The sequence below is a fragment of the Mus caroli genome, unplaced genomic scaffold (assembly GCF_978045245.1).
Source record: "Mus caroli unplaced genomic scaffold, Mus_caroli_1 scaffold_1, whole genome shotgun sequence".
Classification (NCBI taxonomy): domain Eukaryota; kingdom Metazoa; phylum Chordata; class Mammalia; order Rodentia; family Muridae; genus Mus; species Mus caroli.
Window position 1 is genome coordinate 66466311 of NW_028227256.1, and position 24539 is coordinate 66490849.

A 24539-nucleotide genomic window follows, 5' to 3' on the forward strand; every position below is an offset into this window, starting at 1 on the left:
ACTCACCCTAGTAGTCTATCAGACAAGTCTTTTCCCACACTGACACTGACAGAGTATGTTGTTTCTAAAATAGTATATTTTCCACTAAGGTGCTAAAGGAAGTTGCTCAGGAAGCCCATATAAGAGATTCTGTTACAGAGAAACACAATAATATACCATCCGACAAGAGACAGTGTAATTTACTTGCTCAGTATGACCATGTTTACCACACTCCATCCATTCATTGACAAGGTTTTTTGGAAGTGTGGCTTCAGCCATTGCTTTAGTAGAAAGAGTCCTCTGTACACATCACTATGGAATAGGAATGGCATGGCTGTGGTCCACACAATTCCTGGGTTTGGGAACTGAGTTGTGCCCACGAAGGCATACAGTCACATTTCTATGTACCAGGACTATTTAACAATGAGATGAAGACCTTGCTTCTTTTCTCATTTCACATGCTATCACAAAATTGGAAATGTTCCTAGGGGCCTGACCATGTAATAACCTGTTAGATAATTCTATTAGCCTGAAAGTTAGAAAGACAATAGAGACACAAAAGGAACCAAGAAAGCCTAGAAACTTCTATGCTGGACAATAGAAATGGTTTTTCTTTTTAATTTGCATTCATGAAAGTGAACAATAACTAAATAATTCCAGCGATTTGTATGCTATTTAAAAAATTATTTATTCCCTTTACTTATCAACTATGTCTCAGCACTATAGCTTTCTCAACAACTTACTCAGTCTGTGTGTATAACTGCTAGTCACACTTCAATCCATTTGTAATAAATAGCTAACAAATATTTTTTTGAGATTTCGGACTTTTATTTTCACATGGTCAGAAACTTGATATCTTTCCCTTCTATAATTTATTTTAACTGATACACTCTTTAAAATATTGCCTAACACAGAATGCTTTAGAAATGCTCACATCTCCCCACCCCCCCCCCAAAACCCTAAATATGTACAAGTATTGATGACTTTAGACATTTTGGAATACACTGATTAAGTGTCTTAGAAAGGAAACAGGTCTATACCTAAAAAGGGAACTATGTTTTTCTCAGAGAACCCCTGTTATATTAAATCATGACAGTATAGTTAGATGTCAGTCAAAATTTATCATAAATAACTTGCCTCTCTTTATTAGTGTGGTTGTGGACTAGAGAGAAGAATGTTAAGTGTTTAAGTAGGTATATGAGAGGTATATTTAAATTAGGCTGACTCACGTGTGTGTGTGTGTGTATGGTGTGTGTATGAAAGGATTGAGTGTGTGTGTGTGTGTGTGTGTGTGTGTGTGTGTGTGTGTGTATAGAGTCCTTATAACCGGAGAGGGGGCAGAGAAAGAACACTTATGTAAGCCAATGTTTCCTCCAATGACTGCAAACACACTTTTGTTAGGTTTTAGGAAAATGTCTAATAATGAACACACCCAGGGCGCTCTCAGTGATGTACTTTTATTTTTCTTGTGTATGACCTGATGAAGTTTAAGAATTCTGCTTCTTTCATCACTCCAAAAATGTGTGTTATGTGCATCTTTTATACATGATGGATATGATGGATAAACAGGCAGACATCGTTCTGCATTATAAAAGCTAACTCTTATCATGCCAACATTTCCATTTACAATAATGTTAATAACATCATCTTCCAAATTCAGCTGAAAGCCTTTCAAAAGACAAAATCAGCAGGGGAAATTATACCTACAAGGGCAGGTGATGCATGAGCTGGGGTTTGAGGCATAGGTGAACCAACTGCCCAGCATGCACGAGACTCTAGCTCCAATACCCCGTACCACCAAACAAAACCAAATTGCAAACCACAAAAATAGAAGAGAACAATAATACAAAGTAGGAAACAAGCAAAGCAACTCTAAGTGGTGCCTTGAAACTAAACAATTAGACTTCTGGAAGATAAAGAACATTCCTACGTTTTCCTTTTCTGTCCACTGTAAAGAAGAATTGACATAATTCAATAAAAGTAGACTCATGCAGGATTATTTTCAGAAAAGTCCAACTTTTTGATATCTACTTTTATATCGCTTTGTTCAAGTGACAACGTCCCCAAGATTCCTTGCACTGAATGCCTAAATTAGGAAGCAAAATGAACTGATCTGCACATTGTAAAGTGCTCGAGGAACTCGGGTATCAGTATTCCTCATTATTATGAAAAATGTCTTATTTTATTGTTTATTTTTGATTTCTCAATGAATCACCTAAGCAAAAACCAGATACACACATTTAGATATCTCAAATGTTACAGCCTTTTAAAATAGACACACATAAAGTGTCGGACTATCTTACCATTATTAACCATAAGGAGTTTAGAGGGTGTACACATTTTCGTCATAGCTATATTATAAATTGCTTCACTGATTCGTGAAGGTAAGAAAATGAGCTAGAGAAACTGTGAAGGTATAAAAAGATACAAAAGAGCAGGAAGGGGCTATAGTGAAATCTAAGAAGGAAGGAGACAGAGGTGATTCTTTTCATTATTATACATATGTGAAACATACATTGAAGGAACAACAATAGAAACCCAATTCAGAACTTTCTAGATTTAACAAATAAATAATCCAATCATATAAACTTTTCCTTTGATGCAACTTCTATTTTTCTTCATGTGGGCACAGTGTGTGCACATGTCCTCTCAGAATCCAGGACACAACTCACATGCTGCTCCTTAGGGACCATCTATGTTGTCTTTTAAGACAGGGTCTCCCTCTGGGATGCAGAACTCACTCATCAGGACTGGATGCGTGATGAGCCCCAGGGATACTCTTGCCCATGCTATCACACCTAACTTTTTATATGGGTTCCAGAAATCTTACATTCTATACCAAGTGAGTTGAATCCATGGCCCATGTAATTTCTATTCTTAAACTGTTTTTTCTTGTCTCCTGCTGAAGTAATATAATAACAGATTTTACAAGAAAGCAATACACTCAAAAAACATAGATGTCCAAACAGCATTTGTCTGAAAGCAGATAAGTTGATTTCATTTAAGTCATTATATAAAGTATGAAAGTCTGTGTGTGTGTGTGCGTGCTCACACGTGTGCACATGCGCACGCTCACACACATTCAAATTCTAGTCCTAAGGCAGACCCTATATGAGTCCTAGGTTAGCCATATTGCACTTTACCGGGATATCACTGACTGATGATTTATGCCATGAATAAAATTTTAGTCACTTTCTAAATATTTACATAGTGAAAGTGAACTTTACACTGTGTGTTTATTTGCTTGCTTTTTCTCCCAAGACAGAAATGGCTATAGATGAAGACTATATGTTTGACTACTATGTTCAAGTAAGGAACATAAAGAATGGAGATTAGTTACAAAAATCAATCAATCAATAAACAGTCCCAAATAATGCCCCACTATGGTGTTTCATGAGTTGAGACTGGTGTGGAGCCTCTCTACTTCTGCCCGAATCCTGCATGAAGATTTGGTGTTGCTGGGAAGATGTGAAAGCAGACTTAGTTAGGGTTCAGAGTGTCCGTGCCAGCATCCACAGAAGCTTGAAACTGCTAGCAATCCCTGGAACTAGATCAACGCCTGCAGAGTTTTCTTAACAATAACAGAGTGGTCCATGAGTCCTTCCAGTTTCTCTAGAGCTCATGAGACCAGAGAAAGAATGGGAAGGAAGGGGTCCAAGCTGACATAACAAATGTGTTTACACTAAAGTGAAACAAAATTAGCTCCATGAGATGAAAATGTACCACGGAAGAAACTTCTCATGAATATTGTTTTTCTAGAAATGTACAGGAAGGTTCAAAGTAGCACAACCACTTCTACCTGTAAGACAGGGTTGCATGTGCTGATAAAGTTAGGATTTGTTTTATAAAGAAGTATGAGGTGAAGTAGATAGGTAGTGGTTATTACCACAGGTGGGAAAAGAGGAGTTTGTCTTGGTCAACTTTGACAGATTGTCACAGTAGCTGGGGCGAGCCAATGTGGCTTTTATCTGGTGGTCACGGCCTTCTGTCAGGGAAAAGCAACCGAATAGTATCCCCTCTCCTCTGTGCAGAGGGCAGAGACACTGGGGTGTCATTATCAGGGCTGGATGGGTGGACTCAGGCACTCCACGGTTATGCAAAGTATGTGTGCAACTGATACTGTTGGTGTGATTATCAGTGTGATCCAGTTCTATCAACCACCCCCAGAAAGGAAAGGAGGGGGCGAGGGTGGGGAAAGTTCACACTTGGGAGATGACCTAGAAAATAGGCCAGATGCTGGCCTAAGATCAGTTTCAAACAGTGCTGTTCATAGGAAACCTGCAGGACAATTTATACTACCTTTAAAACACACTGTCACCATAAATTCGAATTGTACTAGTTGGCATCATTTAATCTAGTGTGATTATCCTATTGACCAGTGGATCTGAGCTTTAAAGAATGAAGTCTTTTGGGCTGAAACTAGCTCAGGTGGCAAAGTACTCAGAAGCAGTAGGATCTGAGCTCAGATCCCTGGTATCCCTGGAATAAGCCAGGAAGGGCAGTGCATGTCTGTAAGCACAATGCTGCGGACTGGTGTGATGGAAGGAACAAGTGAATGCTCTGGACACGCTGCCTAGCCAGTTTATCCTAAGCAGTGACCTCAGGTCCCAGTGCATACTTATATTTACACACACACACACACACACACCTACAGAAGAGAGAAAAACAGAATGAATTGTATTTGACATAGTCAATACACTGTTTCATATGAAGTTTATAATTAGAGCAATTGACATTATATCTTTAGCAATACAGACAAAGGTTGACCTTTCCATCCAAGCCAGATTAATACTTCAGAGATTTTGAGAACTGTAAGTAAGTGAAAAAGGCCAAATGTTTTATCCAATTCTCTGAGGGCAAGAGGCCTATACCTTTATAATCCCCATGGATTCCTTTACCAGCCCAATAGAGAGAAAAATGTGCAAATATATTCAAAGGAAGTATAAGGCACAAGATTGAATCCTAGAGGGATCTCTTATAATAAAGGTGTAATTATACAACTTATATAAATGAGATAATTTTCACTGGGAAATTGGGTTGTAACAATCATTGCACTATTTGCTATTTTTAAATAATTTTATTTAAATCATTGGATTTAATCATTGGAAAACACATAGGCATCTGATGATTCTGATTTGTGTGTGTGTGTGCGTGTGTGTGTGTGTTTCTATCACACAGCCCTTAAAATAACAAGGATATGAGTAATCAAGACAGATCTCTCTTCTTTGAAATGTTTTCAAATGTACAATAGGGAGGGAGATGCTTTAACAGATGGGCATTTGTGTGGCACATCTGGTCTGGTTCCCTTTTATAGGACCAAATTGCTTTAAACTGACAATTAGACATAAATAACAAATCTCTTGAGCTAAAAAAATGTCAAATATTGGGAGGTCATAAAGCATTGTAAAAAAAAAAAAACTCCAACATTTTTAGAGTATTTAGAAATAAGTACAGTATTTATTTAGGCTTATTTGCCACAAGTCATGTGCTTTTATCACTGGAAGGGCCTTCCAATTGCTATAGTCAGGGTGGGTTATGATGAGGATACAGTAAGGCAAAGTAATTTTACAATGCGTTGACTTTAAGAGGTATGTACAAAGAAAACGATAGGCTAAACAATGTCAAAGTGAACGTCAATACTTTTCTTAGAATTTAATGAAAAAGTGTTGCTGTAGACATGAGTTGATTTCATTATTAAAATGAGGGTCAAACCCTGAATTAGGATAATGCCTTTGATGATCTGCTTTTTAATTTCTAACGTACATGTTTGAAACGTAACTCAGTCTCTGACCTAATGGTATGTCAAGGCGTATTTTGGGTTATATTTAGATTTCACTAGACAGTAACTAAGTTTCCTTGAGCATTATCAGTCTACTTTGCAAATGTTTTTAAGTGATTCTATTGTTTTAGCAATCTCTCTCATAGTAATAAAGATCTAAAACCAGCCTATGATCAAAGCTAATTTTTAAAATTTATTTTATATAAATGAGTATTTTGCCTACCTTTATTTTATGCACAGCAAGCACTCTCGGTGCTCACAAAGAACAGAAAAGGGCTTTGGATCCCCCACATCTGGAGTTGTAGACAGTTGAGAGCCACCATGTGGGTACTGGGTACTGAACCTGGGTCCTCTGCAAGAACAGCCAGTGCTGTTAACCACTGGTCTATCTCTCCAGATCCAATACTAAATCTTTCATATGGCATAAAATATTAACAACCCTGTGAGGGAATTCTTACTATTTTTCCCTTTATGACTTATAAAATATGCTTTGTAAACACACACACACATACACACACATGCTTATCATTTATTTAAAAACTTTTGCATTTCCCTTTTTACTTTTATTTATTTATGTATTTATAAATTAAGACAATCTGTGTGTCTATGTGTGGATATGTATACAAGAATGTTGAAGTATTAACTATAAAAATACATATACAATCCTAGTTCTTATGATATTTTGAAAATAACAGGTGCGTTAGATATTTTTATTTAGTAAGGATTTAAGTGCAATACTATTTCCATAAAGTACTGGCTGTAATACCTAAAAGGACAAAATGTAAAATCGTGAACATGCCATTTAGTATCTACAAAGAAAAGAGTTATAATAATTTGTTAAACTGAAAATCTAAGCACAAAAGGAATTGGTTTTGAAGTAGGAGTACTGGCACATGACTTGATAATAATCCAATAAAAATTATGCTACAATATAATTATACACACACACACATACACAGACACATATGTATATACATACATGCATATATGGTATTTATATAAGGATAGTTATATAGTAAATCTCAAAGAGTTCTTGAGAGCAAGAGCTTAAGACAGGGCCAGCATCTTCAATTCTTCTACAACTTCACATAATATAAATCTGGAACATATTTTTCAAAATGTAACTCAGTTCTCAATGCACTGAAAATTTGTCCTTGATCTTTAGCTAATGGGATATGCATGGCAGTTCTTCTTTGCTCCCTTTTATTTTTGATCTTTCTTTTTCTTTTGTTGAAAAGAAACTATGTGTATGAGTGTTTTGTCTGCATGCACGACTGTGCTCTGTGTACATGCAGTGCCCTCAGAAGCCATTAAGATAGAGTCAATTCCCTGAGACTAGGACTACAGATTTGAACTTGGATCCTCCAGGAGAGCAACAAGTGCCTTTAACCACTGAGCCGCCTCTCCAGCCCTTTCCTTCATTCTAGTCTTAGCATTTGAATGTCTATGAGTAAATGATCCTTTAGGTCTGGGGAGCAGGGGGCCAGAAAAAAAAGGCGGGCAATGTGGAAACCTCTATTTAATATTTGCTACATGACCACTTCAAAAGTTCAAATAAACTGGATAAGCTAAAAACCCAACTTTGGAAGAGCAGGGAGTGCTCTTTAGGCTAGGTCGTGGGCTGGGCTGGAAAGTTAACACCTCACATTCAGACTGAGAAGATGAATGCAATAACCTGACAAACGGACATATTTAACATACTGACAGCAACCACATACTTAGGCCCAAATTCCCAACTTACTATTTTACAGGCACATGTGTGCACCATCCCCTTTCTTTCCTTTGTCATAGGTAGTGTGACTTAAGAGCATTGTACTGGGCAGTTCCTTACATCATACAACAGTAAAGGGCACAAACTTTGGAGTCTGGCTGCCTTGATTTAAATTCTCCCTTTGCCTCAGCTTTCTCCCCTGCACAATAGAAATAACAGCAAGCTATTCTCTTAGCTCAACACCTGCCATGGTCTCTTTAGTTTCTCTGTTGACAGAGTGATGAGTAAATGAATGCTACTATCCTTTTAAAAGTTAAATATGGGCACTGGGGAGAAGGTTCAATGGTTAAAGTGCTCACTGTGCAAACATCAGGACCCGAGTCCCTAGAATCCAGAAAGACTGGCACAGTACTGCACATTTATAATCTCAGTGCTCCATCAGTAAGATGCAGACTGATTTCTGAGACAGCTGGCTGGCCTGGGACATGCAGCTGTAAGGAGCAGAACAGAGACCCTGTCTCAAGCAAGGTCAAAGGTGAGAATCAGCCCCCGAGGTTCTTCTGACACACACATGCCTACCACGTCATGGGTCATCAGAGTAACATATCCCTCACACACACACACACACACACACACCCCAAATGTTAAGGATGAATGTACCTTCACCTATACATGTCAGCTATACGCCTGTAATTATAATCATATAACCCTTCATATATTCAATTTCCAATCATTACAAAAAGAAAAAAAAATTATTACAGAGAATTTCCGTGTTTGGGAAAGATACAAAAGATGACCCAATAAAAATATTTTTAACAAATTCAAAGGTGGGCAAAGATACAGGTTACTGAAAAGTTATCAAAAGTTTAACAGAGGTCTGATTGCTTCACAAAGATTTTTAAACTCTTTTAAAAAATTGAAAAAATAAAATTATAGGTGAGGCATTATAGGTGTGGTTTAAGTTAAAGAAACTAAACCTAAGCTCCACCCTGAAAGAAAAGGGCCTGGCTTTCTACCTAAAGATACAACATTAAGTACACACACTCTCACACACACACACACACACACACACACACACACACACAATATTTATGTTTTAATGCAAAGGCTTTTTCATTAAAAGCATTTTCTGCATTACTAGACTTGCTGATATGAATATCACTTCCTGATGTGAGACCAAAGAGTTTTAATTAAATAATCCATTGAGTGCTTAGTATAGGGCTGTGGCATGATTGCCCATAAATGCTAGGTATTACTTACAAGGCCTCACTATTGAGCCAGTGCTTAACCCATGACTATGTTGTACCCTTTAAAACATGTGGACACCATATTGAAAAGTAGATTATATATTTATTATACAAGGCTTTACATACACACACACACACACACACACACACACACACACACACATACACACACACACACACATACACACAAACACAGTACTACCAACTATGTATTCCAGACAATTTTTATATTTCCCTTTTTAAAAAATCTTTTAAAAATTTTATTTATTTATTTTATACTCCATATTTTATTCCCCACTTCCAGTCCACCCTCCAGCTGCTCCACATCCCACACCTCCTCCCCACCCCTGCCTCCATGTGGATGCCTCCATCCCCAACCCCACCTCACCTCTAAACTCCCTGGGGCCTTCATTCTCTTCAAGGTTAGGTGCATCATCTCTGAATGAACACAGACCCATAAGTCCTCTACCGTGTGTGTGTATGTGTTGGGGGCCTCATATCAGCTGGTGTACGCTGTCTGTTTGGTGATCCAGTGTTTGGGAGATCTCGGGGGTCCAGCTCAATTGGTCCTCTATAGGGTCACCCTTCTCCTCAGCTTCTTTCAGCCTTTCCCTAATTCAACAACAGGGGTCAGTTGCTTCAGTCCATTGGTTGGGTGCAAATATCTGCATCTGACTTTTTCAGCTGCTTGTTGGGTCTTCTGGAGTGCAGTCATGCTAGGTCCCTTTTTGTGAGCGCTCCATAGCTTCAGTTAATAGTGTCAGGCCTTGGAGCCTCCCCTTGAGCTGGATCCCACTTTGGGCCTGTCACTGGATAATGCTCACCAGTACTGGGCCTTTTGGTACCAACTATGAACTGAAATCGATCTAGAAAAGTTTCTAATCTATAACACAGGCAGCAGATTCGTGGCACTAATATCCAATGTGATCATTAAATATGGTAGAACCATGGGCCGTTGCTACCCAGAGAGGAGGACAGAAAACGTTCTTCCTATCAAGGATAATATCCATCAAACCAGACATGAGATGGTAAGTCACTGTAAAGCACCAGTTTTTAGGTGTTCCTTCACCTCTTCGGCTTCCACAGCCCTTTCCTCGGCTTCTTTGCTTGGAGCTGTTTCTGCAGAAAGCTCATTTCTTCTTTTTCAAAAGGCTTCCTTGCCCTCACTCTTGGTTACAGTTAGTCAAGTTAAGGCACAAGATATCAGGGGACGGTGAAGAGGCAGATTGTATATGCGATGTCACAGGTTGGCAGGGGCTACTTCCCCCCACTCTGGGTCAGCTACAGTCCTTGCTCCTTTCTTCCCCCGTCTCCTTGGTCCCTTACCATTCAGGCTAGTGCAGGTATGGCACCCAGCAATAGTTCTCTCAATGCCTCAGTGTAGCACTAACTGTATTAGTTTCCCTTACATCTAAGTATCCATTGAGTGCTGCATTGTTTTACAGTTAGGATCCATAGAGCAGAGCAAGAGTTAGGGGTAGAAAAATGGCTTACCACTGTACAATCGGTTAAAATAGAAATCGGATCTTCTGTTACGGCTGTGAGCATAGAATGAAGTGTGGCTAGAGTAAGGATTGGGAAACTACATCTACATGCTAATACATGTATAGTAATGGGTAGAGAGAGGAAATCTTCCTTGTGACAAGGGCATTTTAATGGCTCTAAGGGACACAGAAAATGAAAAGATAAAAGAAAAGCCTTCAATGCTCCAATATACCAAAGGTGGAATCAGAGAGAGTTTATCTGTTTTAAAGGACCACAGTTTACCTAAACCTAGAGCAAATAAGGCTGAAGGCCACTCCCAAAGTCTGATTTGTAGGCCTCTGGAATTGCACTGCTGTATAAAATGAGTAATACTCAAACTACTAATTCTTGGTCATGGGGCACTGACAGGGGAAAAGCCACGCATCTGTGGGTGAGTATAGACGTCTGGGAACCTGATAGAAAATGGAAAGACTGTGAGTAGAAAATCATGTCATAGACCTATTAAATTGTGTAGGCCAACACATAGTGGGGTCTGTGGACTGAGTGTAACCTTCAATCACACTAAAGCACTCAAATCCAATGTCATTCACACTAAAGTCTTTGCCATAGCCACTGCCCTTGGGTGTGGAGCCAACTTGATTTCTTTGTAAAACAGCTCTTATCAACAGTTCCACTCAGAAGCAGTGTGCCCTCTCACTGCAGGGACAGCAGACTTTCAAATGCTTACCTTGTTAATTCTCAGAATAAGGAGAGTCTGGAGAAATTTTCATCTCCATTGACCATGAGACAAGCTACTAGTGCTCATGACACCGCAGCAGCTAGACTTGGTGACCAGGAAGAAGCAAAGATCCAAGATAAGTCCTAAGATAAGCGCTAGAGGACTGTTGATAAGCTCCTCTAGAGCCTAAGGACACTGCACTGGAATAATATTATGATTCCGGTGGGCTAACGGCTATAGAACTTCTATGCCTTGTGATAGATTTGTTACCTGCAGTTTTCTTTTCTCTTTTGTTTTCTGTTTCTTTTTCTTTTTCTTTTTTTTTCTTTTCTTTTCTTTTCTTTTCTTCTTCTTTTTTTTTTTTTTTTTTTTTTTTTTTTTTTTTTTTTGTTGTTGTTTTTTGAGACATGGTTTCTCAGTATAGCTCTGGCTGTCCTGGAACTCACTTTGTAGACCAGGCTGGCCTTGAACTCAGAAATCCGCCTGCCTCTGCCTCCTGAGTGCTGGGATTAAAGGCGTGCGCCACCATGCCCTGCTTTGTTACTTGTAGTTTTACAATCCTTGGTGGTTTCTCGATACTGGGAGTGGTAGAAGCAACACATGAATATTCTGCTTTGACAGGTGCTCCAAGAAAGCTAGGCTGCCAGTTTTGAGGGTAACATGATGCAAAAGGGGGGCTGCAATACACTCTCGTGAAGAAAACTCTACAGACTTGGCTTTTAAAGATTTGGCACACAACAATTATTTCCGGAAAAAGTCGGTGGGGAGAGGAGGTGCTATATGACATCCTTGTCAGGTGAGGTTCAGATTGACAAGTTCTAATGGTTTTATTATCACGATCTTTGACCAATAGCTATTCTCTATTTAAAAAGCAGCTCGTAATTTGTTAGTAATGCTAATTATGTTAGCTCACATCACACCCTATGAACTAGGTATTGTCTGAAAAATCATATCGTAACAGAAAGTGGATATAATGGTATTTCACTGTTCAATAAACTTGGACCATGTAGTTGGAGAACAAAAGATACTTCATGAACAAATGGTTCAGGTGTCCATGGTAACTGCTGCTACACAATATGTCCCCTATAACCTACATCAATCACCTCATGGCAAGTTATCAACAAAGCTAATAGAGAAGGAAATATGGGTCTAGCTTGTAGATGAATTGCATAACACTTGGTGTTAGCTATGACAATTGTGTTTTCAGGTCCACTTTCCAGAAGCCAGTCTTGACATAATGGAAAAGAGATTCCTCAGCTGCCCGAATTTTACCAAGTCCTTTTGATTGTATACTGTGCAAGGAAGAAGAGATAGTCTAAGGAAATGACACATCACATGACTCTATGGCCATCAAACAGACTGGTGATAAAGGTCTAGGGAGAGTAATACAGATGTAACCATCAGAATTGAAACAAAATATGGTAATATGACATCCTACAATTCTTAAGTGAATTCACTATGCAGAAGGCCCCATGTAACAAGGACAAAGTTTCTTAGGACATCCGTCAAAGTGTCTACCTTAATACCCTAGTGTCTCCTCATTGGACCTGTTTTCAAATGCTAACAAGGATTGAAGCTATGAATTCAGTTACATGTACTCCCTCTCCCCTGTAACTGATGTAGCTGCTACCACTGCTGAGCTCAGAGTTTGTAATGCTGAGTCCCTGGTGTTCCAGTGGTCAACCTGCCAGTAGTTTCCTGTTGGTCATACCAGATTCCTTACAACACAGAGAAGGGGTAGACTCATCCTCATAGGAACTAAAAGATGCTTAAGGAGAATATGTCATTCCTTCCTAAGCTGCTTCTTAAGTGGGTTTAGCAGAACACCTGACCAGTTTCTGTGATATCCCTGCTCACACTGTCTCCAACAAAAACCTTTTTTAATGGAAAGAAATATAATAGATTCAAACCTACAGAATCTGTTCACATTCCGCATGTTCCATCATCCATAATCAGCTGGCTAAGTGGAGTAGTAAAATGGCCCATCACGGTGAAGGCTCTTGCATGGCTGCCATAGAGGCATGGCTGAGTGTGTTGTATGGATGCAGCACATGGCCTAAGCTATCCTTTATATATGTGTCTCAGACTAAAAGAGTTAAGATGTTTACAATTATTGTATGCAGCCAAGGCAAAACAGCACAGTCATGAACTCTTATGAGGTGCAAAGTCCTTAGTTCAGTAACATGTCAATGAGTTAGAATATACAGGAAGCTGTATATCCACATCTCTTAAAAATATGCTTCAACTTATCATATTTTCATAGTAAAATATACCACTGTTAAGTGATAACTAGAGTAGTGTAATTTTCAAAAATATATGACAAGTGAATTATTTTTCAGTTAGGAAAGAAAATACAATATATTCTTAGAATATTTTGTTTTTATATGCACATTAATTTAGCTCTCATGGATGTCCCAATTTTAACAGTTAATGTTTAATATTGCTTTTTATAATTCATATTTATCTTAAAAATTAAGTTCATCCTTAAGGATAGCAAGAAGGTGTAAGGAAGACTAATAGGCTCAAGCATTCCCACACATTCCACAGCGTTATGTAGCTACCACGTCAGTACACATGAGAATATCACCTTCTCAGATCTTCATATTAAAACTAAAATTTAACATGTCCTCCTAGACAGAGCATATAGAGAATATTTTATGGTAATTTTCTACCTTTAATGTCCCAGAAATGGTAATTCATGCTGAAATCAACCAAGGTTCATTCAGATTTACAATTCTTCTTCCTGATTTATGTATTGATATTCTAGTGTTTTCTTAGTGCATTAAACACTCTAGATCATTAAATCATTTATGAAGCAGATAAAATGTTCAGACCTTTCCCAAGACTATAGTTGGAAAGCTAACAAAACAAGGAGAGTTTAAAATGAAATATAAATTCCCCCAACAGCCCATTTTCTAATGAGTAGAGTACTTCTAAGTTTAAAAAGAAACATATTTGATTTCTCACTGAGATCCATGCCCGAGTACTACTGAATTGATTACGAAGCTCTACAACTTTCACATTTTCTGGAAACGTCAGAAAGTAAGTGTGACACTCACTAGTTTCCAGTAACCCTGGATTTAACATAATTACTGTGTTGGTGATTATGAACCTTAGAAGTTAAAGAAAACTATGTTCTATTACGAGACACTCTTCCATGGCAGGGCCTCTTTTTAAGCCCATTGATCTATGAAGATCATTGTACACCCTTCAGATGCTACCAATATTGACACACATGCATAGCTCTCTCTGCCAAAGCTACTTGGTACTTAATGTAATGCTGCAATACTTTCTGGACTTCCGCTTGGACTTGGTGACACTTACCAGAGTGGGTCCTGAGGTGTCCTGTGAGAGCGTCCCTTCTTCTACAAGCATAGCTACAGAAAGGACATTTGAAGGGCTTCTCTCCAGAGTGTAACTTTATGTGTCTCAGAAGGTTGCCCTTCTGGGTAAAAGAAGCTCCGCACTGGTTACAGTGGAAGGGCCGCTCACCTGCAGACAGAGTGGGAAAGACCAAACTGGTTATTATAAGGGAAGGATTTGCCCTCCACAGTTAACCACAGACAATTTCCCAGGTTCACAATGCTTCTGTGTACCATGAAACCTTCAGTCTCCTAGAAGATCTCTCTGCTAATACTAATGTCTCAAACTTCAGGTCAAGAAGTCATTTGCTCAAACTTGACAGTAGTCCGGCATTGACCAAGAGTAGAATAAAAGCACGGAACAGCAACTGTGCAGTTAGCTGTCACCATGGAACTGACTATGCCTTCCATGCAGTACTTTAATCCTCACAGTCACGATAATATGGAGGAAGTACCCATTTAAATTTAGGGATGAAGAACCAGAAGTCATCAAGAGCAAAGTATCTGATGATGCTGACAGTGAGAACTGAACCTGGTCAGCAAGAGGATCCAAACCCAGCAGAAACAACACATAGGCTTCAAAGTTCATCAATGAAACCTCCAAACAGAGACAATATCCTGTTCTCTTGGCCAGTAACAATGGAACTTTTGGTAAATCTGAGAAAATCTAAAAAATATCACCATCTTTACAAATATTCTCTGTACATTATTTTTGTAAAAACAAATAATAGGAATCTTTTCTCATGTTTATCTATAAATGAAACAATTAAAAACTATATAAGCCTGTACTATCAGCTTTGACTATTGCCCTCAACTGGCAGTCACTGAAATGACCAAAGTTTATAAAAAAAAATCATATAGGCAAGAAGTCAGTAAAACCAACAAGATCAAATGGATAACATTATTAAATCATGAAGAAAATACTTTTATTCTTCATATTCCTGTCAGTAATCATAGATAAAATAAATGATAAATTGACATATGAACATATGGTAACAATATCTCATTCTAAAGCTCAAAGTTAGGAGACAAACCAAAATATATAGCTTACAGGATCCTTTTCTGTATTTGTTACATGATAAGCATTATTTGCAGTTTTCATAATTTTTTACTCTGGATTGCCATGTTCATGTATCTTTATATTAATGTGAGATATATCTCAGAATATATTTGGCCCATTGCATAATGGAGGCACAAGGTTCCTCTATTAAAGAAAGATAGGTGGCAAAACCAGATAAGCTTTGGTCACTTTCTAACAGCAGCCACTGCACAGTCTGTCATACAGTTTTGTTACAAAACCTACAGAAATGAAAACCAGGTAAGATCAAGTATATACAGGATTCTACAGCATGCTTCCTTTGTGAAAGTTAATGATGTACACACTAAATGCTTGTATATAGGGCCTTTCCCCCCTTAAAGATATGAAGCTGTTAGAGCTAAACTAAAAAAAAGTCCTTAAAAAGATAAAAACACTTTAAAAATCATCATATTAAAGTTACCTTACACTGAATTTTAATTGACTAGTTGGATTTGCTTAAGTCTAAAACACCTAGAAGAAGCCTTACACTTAGTTTTGAAATCTAACTCCAGCTGGGAGTGGTGGTACATGTCTTTAATCCCAGCATTTGGGAGGCAGAGCTGGAGGGATCTCCAAGAGTTCAAGGCCAGTCAGGTCTACATAGTAAGACCCTATCTTAAAAATCTAATTCTGATCAAATGTTCTATTTGGTTTGTTGAGTCAAGGCCTGCTGTGTAGATTTAGTTGGCCTTGAACCCAGCCTAAGAATGTCCAACTACTTGTTTATGGGTAAATGCTGCTATGGTTGGCTTTTAAACCAAAGTTGTTAAGATCCTTTTAAATTTTATACACATATACAGTGTAGCTTTGATTCTTTGAATTTTTTGTCTCCAGGAAAATAACAGAGTGCACCTTTAAAAATCATAATTATCTATTCTCCACCCTGACATGGAATTTTAATAAACGGAAAGACAGGGAAGCTTCAACAAAGTAGCTTTGTAAAAAAAAAAAAAAAGAAGAGCTAATATAAATTGTACTTTTCACTTCCACTGTGCGGGGTAGCTCTTGGACTCTCAAGCTTTCCCTAGGAAAGGAATAAATCAGGGCCCAATAATGTAGAAAAGAAACTAAATTAGTAGTTCTGTTGAAAACAAAATCTGAAATCGTGTTTGCTTTTGCAGCAAGCTGATATACCATCTTTACAACATTTATAATCTTTGAGTTGATAGTTTTAATCCCTACACTAAAGTAGCTAATTCAGTATTCAAAATAATGCTCGTCTGAAAAGAAAGTAATACTAAGGTAATCCCCCTTTTGAAGGATTTTTAAAATCAAGTTTTATGAGACTAGAGATGTGGGTCAGTTAGCAATGAAAGGGTCACTAGGTGCATCTGGGAATATGGCTCTGTTGCTGATTGGGCATGGAGGCCTCTGTCTGTCCACAGGCATGAGCTGTAAAGAACGAGGCAAGATGTGGATAAAGCTGTAGCTCTTTTCTGATTACAGAATAGGCTCTCACAATTCCAGACAGATCTATCTTTGGGAAACGTGAGTTACTATTAGGTCTCTGTCAATGTTCTCTACTTGACAGTTGTCAGTTTCAGGCTTTACTCATTTTACTATGAAATCTGCTTAACTATGCTTCATGCCTTGACTATAATGAACTAACTTGCATTATGACAATGCGCTGTGTTACTGCGTTCAACACTGAAGCTGCAATTCCAGTTACAGTATCAACAACACTACTATTGGAGAAGAGGAAAAACCAGATTAACTTTGTCTTTGTATACATATTTAAATTGTAGGAATACTCCAATACACTGTGTGTGTGTGTGTGTGTGTATGTGTGTGTGTGTATATGTGTGTATGTGTGTGTGTGTTCATAGCTACTTAGGAAAAAATAAAAATTAAATCAACTCAATTTAAAAATTTTGTAAAATATTAGGATCCTGATATTCAGGGTTATAGGAAATTTCCCAGGTTAGACATTGTGGAAATACAGATAAAATTACCTTGGATTGAGGTAAAAAGTTTTCTCTATATAAATACAAAACAATTGTATAATGAGAACTTTATAAAATATATTTGAATTATTTTAATTTGATCTTTAAACCAAATGGATAATCAGATGGCTCTTTTTGAGTGAGTTTATGTTTTATATAAAGTATTAAGTTCTTCATATACAGATGGAAACAAATGTTTTAACATGCCCACAGATTTCTTCCTTATATTTCTAATACTGCAGAGCAAGTCAATTAAAAAACAAACTAGGTAACTGCATTTGTGACTGCCGATCTTCCCGGTGGTGGGTGCAGAAAACAGTACTGACAATAAAGACATTTAATTGAGGTGTGGGCATGGTATTCCTTATGTCCATTGTAAAGATGATTGTGGGTTCTGTTTGTGTTTCATGGCTTCTGGATGCTCAGGCTGGCCTTGAACTTGTTCTGTAACAGAGGCTGACCACAAGCTCCTGGTCTTTCCTGCTTCTGCTTCCTGGGATTACAGGAGTGCTCCATTAGCCTAAGCTGGTATCATTCTTTAAATGCCAGCCCACCAATCTACTGATTGCCTGAATTAGTTTACACATCATTTTTTATTGTGGAGAAATGTCATTTCAATCATGTAAATCATTTCATACACATTTAAAAAGTGTTTGAGTATTTAAATAAAATAAAAATTATTGGGACCAGTTGGATTTTGTGACTCAAAATCAAGAAGGTGGTCCTGTGTTGAGTTGTAAAACCAGTACCAAATGTTAGAGAGCCTTGGAACCAACAATGGCTGGAAAACGCTGTAGTTTACAAAACAGGATACTGGGTGCTTAGTCAAAGGACAAGAAACCTATATCTCAATGGGGAGCAAAGGTAAGGTTTATCTATATTTATACTTTTCTCATACATTCATTTCACATCCAGTGAGTTACTACCCCTTTTTCCCTGACCCTGTAGTCCCAGTGAAGAATGCCTGGAGTATCTGATGAAAATATTACCTGAATACTTACTAGCGCAGCAGTGGCAAAGAGGGAATAGCAAGCAATTAAAAGACACTAGAATTGGCACTTTAGTAAAGTACTAAAAAGAAAGAAGAAAGGTGCCTTAGATCTAATACCCCATGTAATTGGAAGAAATTGGTTGGGTTCATATGTTTTTATTCACAGTCAACAGTATATTAGATAATTTATGAGTTAAAAACACTCAAAACAAGCTTCCCAAGGGCCTCCCAAAGGATTTAAAATAGTGGCTTTTGTTTAGCTACAAATAATTTTTTTAAGAGTAGGAAGCTCTAAAATGAAGACAGTATATCCTAATATTATATAGAAAACAACTCAATTGTGATGATACCTTCTGTGCTGTTTTGAATAGGAACAGTTCCCATAGAATCATAAGATTGGCTGTTTGGCCCATAGGGAATAACACTACTAACTAGTAGGTGTGGCCTTGTTGGAGAAAATGTGCCACACTGAGGTCTCAGACGCTCAGGCTAGGTCTAATGTGTCAGTCTGGCTGACTTCAGATGAAGATGTAGAAGTCTCAGCTCTTTCTCCAGCCGCATGCTGTCAAGCTTCTTACCATGATGAAAATGGACTAAACCTCTGAACTGTAGGCTATCCCCAAGGAAATGGTTTTCTTTCTAAGAGTTGCTTTGGTCATGGTGTCTCTTCACAGCAATAAAACCCTAACTAAGACACCTTTCTATACCTAGCTTAAAGAAACACAAATAAGCCTGTTACCAAACAGTATTGCAGTGGAGTTGAAAATATGACAATCAGCTGGGACCCATCAAGTAATCCGAAATGTATAGTTAAGGCCTAATTTAAGATCCCACTCCTAAAAGAATGTCACAGCACACAAGGCTTCTCTGTGAATATTAACTGAAATTAACAAAAGCTTCCCAGATCTGAAAGATTTCTAGGTTTTTTTTTTTTTTTAAATAGTTCAGTAAGGCAAAGGAGTTTGTGTTGTTGAGTGAACTTCAAATGGTTGCTCGGTTTATTTCCCCTGCCTTTACTAGTGAGTCTCATAGTTTAGGACCAGGAGATCTGCATAGCTATTTATACTCAAGCCTTATGCCAATTACATCATTTTCAGTATTTAAGTAATTCCATTCCACTTTTGTAGCAAATATGAAGTGGAAAGAGGAGTAGGCATTTAACTATTTTATCTAAAAATCAGTGAATTTTACAACAGATACAGTAAAATACAAATTAAAGTCTTCAAGAAAGGATTCTCATGTTATTTGATTTTCTTTACTAAAAGCAGGAAAGATTTATTAAAAATCTTCCCAAACTAGTATTTCATATAAGCTTCAGCCTTAAAATTATTAGTACACAAAATTCAACGCCAAAGTAAATGAACTGTTTTAATATTCCAAATGAAGAAAATTACTCACTTAAATGAATATTTTATGTTCTTCAGGACACACACTCTAAAATAATAAATGTAGCTTTGTAAGCTCCTTTTCCAAGCTGGTATTATGTTGTGAGCATGGAGTAAGACTAGATTAGTTTTATAGTCCACTCCTTTATTCTTGCTAACTTTTCCCATGAAATTTAAAATATTATAGAAAAATTCATTGGTGATATAAACATTTTAAAATATCACAATCATTAAAAATAAAATTTATAACAAGACAAAAAGCAAAAAATTCTATTTGTTATGGTTATAAAAATAAATATACTGGAAAGTGGATAATATGATTACATTAATCTGAATGTGAAAATTCGACTGTCATTTAAAAGACATCAGCCTTAGTTTATGATCACACTTTATAATAATAAGTGGTTGCATAATAGTAGCCCAACTGTCTGTTCAAACTAAACTAATCCACCAATCAAGAGTATCATAACTCTAGCCCCACTGTTGACTTTTGCTAGACAACAGATACATGGCAGATCACTTGATTTTTCTTCAGTGTGCCATGAGAGGTCTAAAAAAATTTAAATGATTAATTATAGAACACATTTTAGGATACAGTTTTAAGTTGATTATTTTGAAGTCAACTTTAAAAATAGAAATTTCACATGATTTCTCCTTTTTTCAAAATGAAATCACATTTTAAATAGAGAATATTAATTTTAAATATTTTGCTAGCAAACAATGACATGGTTTATTCATAGATATATTCCTTTGACTCTATCTTTTTTTGTTTCAAAAGGGCCTCACTATGTAGCCTTGGCTAGCCTGGAACTCACTTTGTATACCAGGTTGGTCTTCAATTCACAAAGTTCCTCCTGCATCTGCCTCCCAAGTGCTGGGGCTAAAGGTATATACCACCACACCTAGCTTCAAAAATTTTGTTGCTGTTTGATTTGTAGACAGTCTCAATATAGCATAGGCTGGCCTCAATTTTATGTAAGTTAGCATGGCCTTCAATGCTGATCCATCTGCCTCCACTTGCTCAACACTATGGAATTACAGGTGTGTGTCACCATGTCCTGCTAAACTTTAAACTTTGTAAAAGATTAATGTCAAGCTTTAAAACACACACACACACACACACACACACAATTTAATTGTGTTGCTTTTACCAACTCTTTCCTTCCATCCTTCCCTTGCTGTCCTTCCTTCTTTCCTCCTTCCTTCTATCAAAAACTCTGAGTAGGTCTCTATAACACTCTTTCCTCCTTGTATCTCTCCATGCCTAAAAGCTTATATTAAATTATCTACAGGCTTTTCCCTCACCTAATTCCACCATTCCATGTTTCTGTCTACATACATGCCACCCTTTGACATGTCTAACCCTACCCATCTTTTTCCAGAGTTAAAACTAAACATTACAAGATGGTTACGTCCTTGAACTAGAGAAAGTACCTGTCTGCTCCAGAGACCTTTGGTAGGCAAAGACTGATCAGAAATAAGAATCCAGGAAGTTGACTAAAATGGAAATGGTTCTTCCCTATAAAAAAATGTGTGAGTTCTATTCTGTAGTATAAGAATAGCAACGCTGCTACCTGCCCATGGGTATGGTTAAATATGTACACAATCATAAAATGGTTGAACTACCCAATGAAACTCTCCTATATCTTTTGAACCTTTATCATATTATTGCTATATTAAGAACTGTGGAACTGAATCCCAAACTTTCCTGACATGCTATTCAGATTTGAAGGCTGGAAGTCAAGACCCAGGCTACTTTCTGCTTCCCAACAATCTCTTACTAGGAGAATTCTGAAAAGGTCACTTCCCATTGCCAGCCCTGAATCAAAAGGAAAGAGAATAGGTGTCAGGTAATATCAACATCAGACGCCACAGGCAGTCATCAGGTTACGCGTTCAGCTGCTTACCAGTGTGGCTCCTTTTATGTACCATAAGCACATTGGGCCCAATGCAAACCATGCCACAGACGTCACATTTCAGTTTACCATTCGGAAGCCGGATTCCTCCCTCGCCTTGAAGGTCCTGGACTTTCCTGTTGTCGGCCACCTCGCTGCTCTCAATTAGGGGTTCTTCTAGGCTGCTCCCCTCATCGTGGCCCCTGATCTCATCCTCACGGCTCAGGGGCTGCCTGTCACTCTCTTCATCACTCTGCATTTCCAGCTTTACAGAATTTGCTGTGATTTAAAAGGAATTTAAAAACACTTGTTATTCTCCGTAACCTCCACTTCTCTTCCGTCCGCTGTCACTCTGCGGAATGGATGGAAATGATACACTAAGTCAATCCGTACTGTGTTCAATGCTCTCCTGGTGTGCAAGCCTTTGGTGAGAGGGACGACAGCTTAGGAGTACTGTCAGTGAACAAAGAGCCCTTCACTTCTTCACAAGCTCATTTGTTTCACTCAGCTCTGTGGCCTTTCTGCAGGTCATTAACTAAGTCTTACATGTTTTTAAGTTTGCATTTTTAAAGTTAATAAGAATGAAAAGCATGTGAGGACAGCACAAGGTTAAGTATTGCTTAACCCGCTAAGCCATGCCTCGTCTTAATTTAACAATCATATTTATTTCGCATTCTCTTCTTCACATCTCGAAGTACCTGTGTCAACCTGCTTCTGCACAGAGCAAGAGAAACAACCCAAGATCTTAATCCACAAATGTCTGTCACATAGGAAGGTGCACGGTCAAGGCAAATGTCTCCGAGTCAGACTGAACACAAACATTCAGCTGAGAGCCATATCAGTGTGGGGTAAAGTACCTAGACCTTGCCAACTTAAATGACCCTGCTATTGTTGCCTAACATGCAACAAAAGTAGTCCTCTATGGAGCATGCGAGGCTGTCAACCGAAATGTGCTAACACTGATCTCTGTAAACCAAAGAGCGGCTAACGACAGGAATGGCATAGCATACATGTACACACTTGCGAATGTTAAGAAATTTGATGCCTTTTGTTTGCTGTTTTTGGATCATCCTACAGAAAAGCTGGAATTCTGTTAACACAACCCTCTGTCTAAGCTGCTTAGTCTTTTTACAAAGCAGAGGCAGGCTTTAAGTTAAAATCAGGTGTTTGTCCTTTGAGCTTGAAATTTTCGTAAGAATCCACTGAAGCTAACCTACAAATTAGTTCACTGCTACCTGGATAGAGGAAGTGAGTTCATAAGAAGAAAATGTGTTCTTATTATTACCACAGTTAGTTTCTTGAAGAAGTTACATATCCTGTCATTGGTCACTAATGCTTATCGGAGCAGGATGTCATCAAAATGGCTGGCTCTGTTCCGCTCTCCAGAGCTCTCTCTTCAGAGGATGTTTGCTACAGAGTGCCAATAGTATAACCCCAAACTAATTACTTAAGCTATGAATCTTATATTATGCATTTGAAAAGTAGCAATGACTTCATATTGCTGAACAAGGCTTGGGCAGGACAGTTTGGTAAGAGTGAAGATGCATTTTTAAATTGCTACCCATCTTAAAGAAGTTAACATTTCTCTTGTCCTCCTTTAAATGGAGATGATAGTCTTCACTTTTCAGGGTTGATCTGAGCATTAAATTAGGAAATTAATTAAATTAATTAGGAAACCTGCTTCTCGCTTTTTTGTTGGGCAATGTAGATCTACAATTACTTTGTAAGATTTTGGTGACAATCAATGAACTGCCATGATGTAAACTACTGAAAATCTTCAAAAGGACAGTCACCCCTACTGAATCTAGCAATGTAGAAACTGATATGATCTTAGTGGGTGTTGAGAGAAGAGAACATTCTACTCAACACTATGACCCAAGCATGCCAAAGACCTTGTAATATTTGGGAGATATTCAAGCAGTATGTAGTCACAGGCGTTACTAAAACCACTGAGTTTTATTCCGCCAATCCGGCTCCACATTGCAGATTCTATGCCATTGTGAAGTAAGACAAAACAATATAAAGGATTGAGTGTGAAAATGAAGTCATTTTTAGCCAACCCTCAAAATCTATTGGTCTCCTTCTCAAAAGGAATCCCAATCATAATTTTCACATTTAGAGGTCTGTCTGGATCCATTTAAAATGTAATATAAATTATGTAACCAGACTTTCGTCAGCACAGAGACTTATGATCTCTCCATCTTTGTTGCCATTACACTTACAGATATCCACCTAGAAGGATCAGTGTGAAAAGTCTTGTTATTTTCACATGCATTTAAAATTGTGAGAGAAGTTCACTCCCATAAGTTGAAATGCTTAACAACATCCTTTGCCCACTTTTTTTTTTTCCTATCAGGTTTTCAAACTTTTCTCACTGAGTTGAAATGTTCTTTAATCTGGAAGTCAGGAAAACAAAAATGTCCAATACCTAAAACATGATTGCACACCTACAAGAAGAACCCACAACCAAAAATATAAGACGGACTGTGGTCAACCAGATAGCATGCTGCGAGTGCTGGGCAGTAGTCTTATGGGGAGCATGTTGGGATGCTGGACAGTAGCATTACTTCTGCTTGAAGTTTAGATCTCTCTGCGAGATACCTCCCTATGTATATGTGACCATTTCAAACCCGGGGAGGAAACTCTGTTAGGAACACATTATCCCCAGCATCTACCCAGGAACTCAGTCCTGCACTGCTGATGTATTTTTCAAATGTTTCGGCTTACCATTTTACTCATGAATTGGCTAGTGTTTGACTATTAGTGTTTAACCAGCCTAAAGCTTGCCAGAGTTCCTCTTCAGAACTCAAGAAGCACATATGAGTATATGTGCAGATATTTAGCATAGAAGTATCGACCTCTCAAATATTAAAACAGGCTACAATTATGCAAAATATGACGTGATTTTAAACAGCAGATTATCTTTTTTCTTAATGAGAGGACATTAAAATGAGGGCATCCCAAAG

General features: G+C 37.9%; 1 protein-coding gene across 7 annotated transcripts in view; it reads right to left on the reverse strand.

Moving 5' to 3' along the window:
- The window catches only part of Ikzf2 (IKAROS family zinc finger 2), a 155121-nt gene that overhangs the window by 26212 nt on the left and 104370 nt on the right, over window positions 1-24539 (reverse strand). For 5 of the 7 annotated variants that reach the window (XM_029481577.2, XM_029481573.2, XM_085838167.1 and 2 more), the window contains 2 exons: window positions 21586-21852; window positions 14244-14411 (listed from right to left, as the gene is read on the reverse strand). In XM_029481577.2, the coding sequence (XP_029337437.1) occupies window positions 14244-14411; window positions 21586-21852 (435 nt within the window). The remainder of the gene's footprint in view (window positions 1-14243; window positions 14412-21585; window positions 21853-24539) is intronic. The other 2 variants (XM_021161541.3, XM_029481585.2) reach the window with 1 other exon arrangement.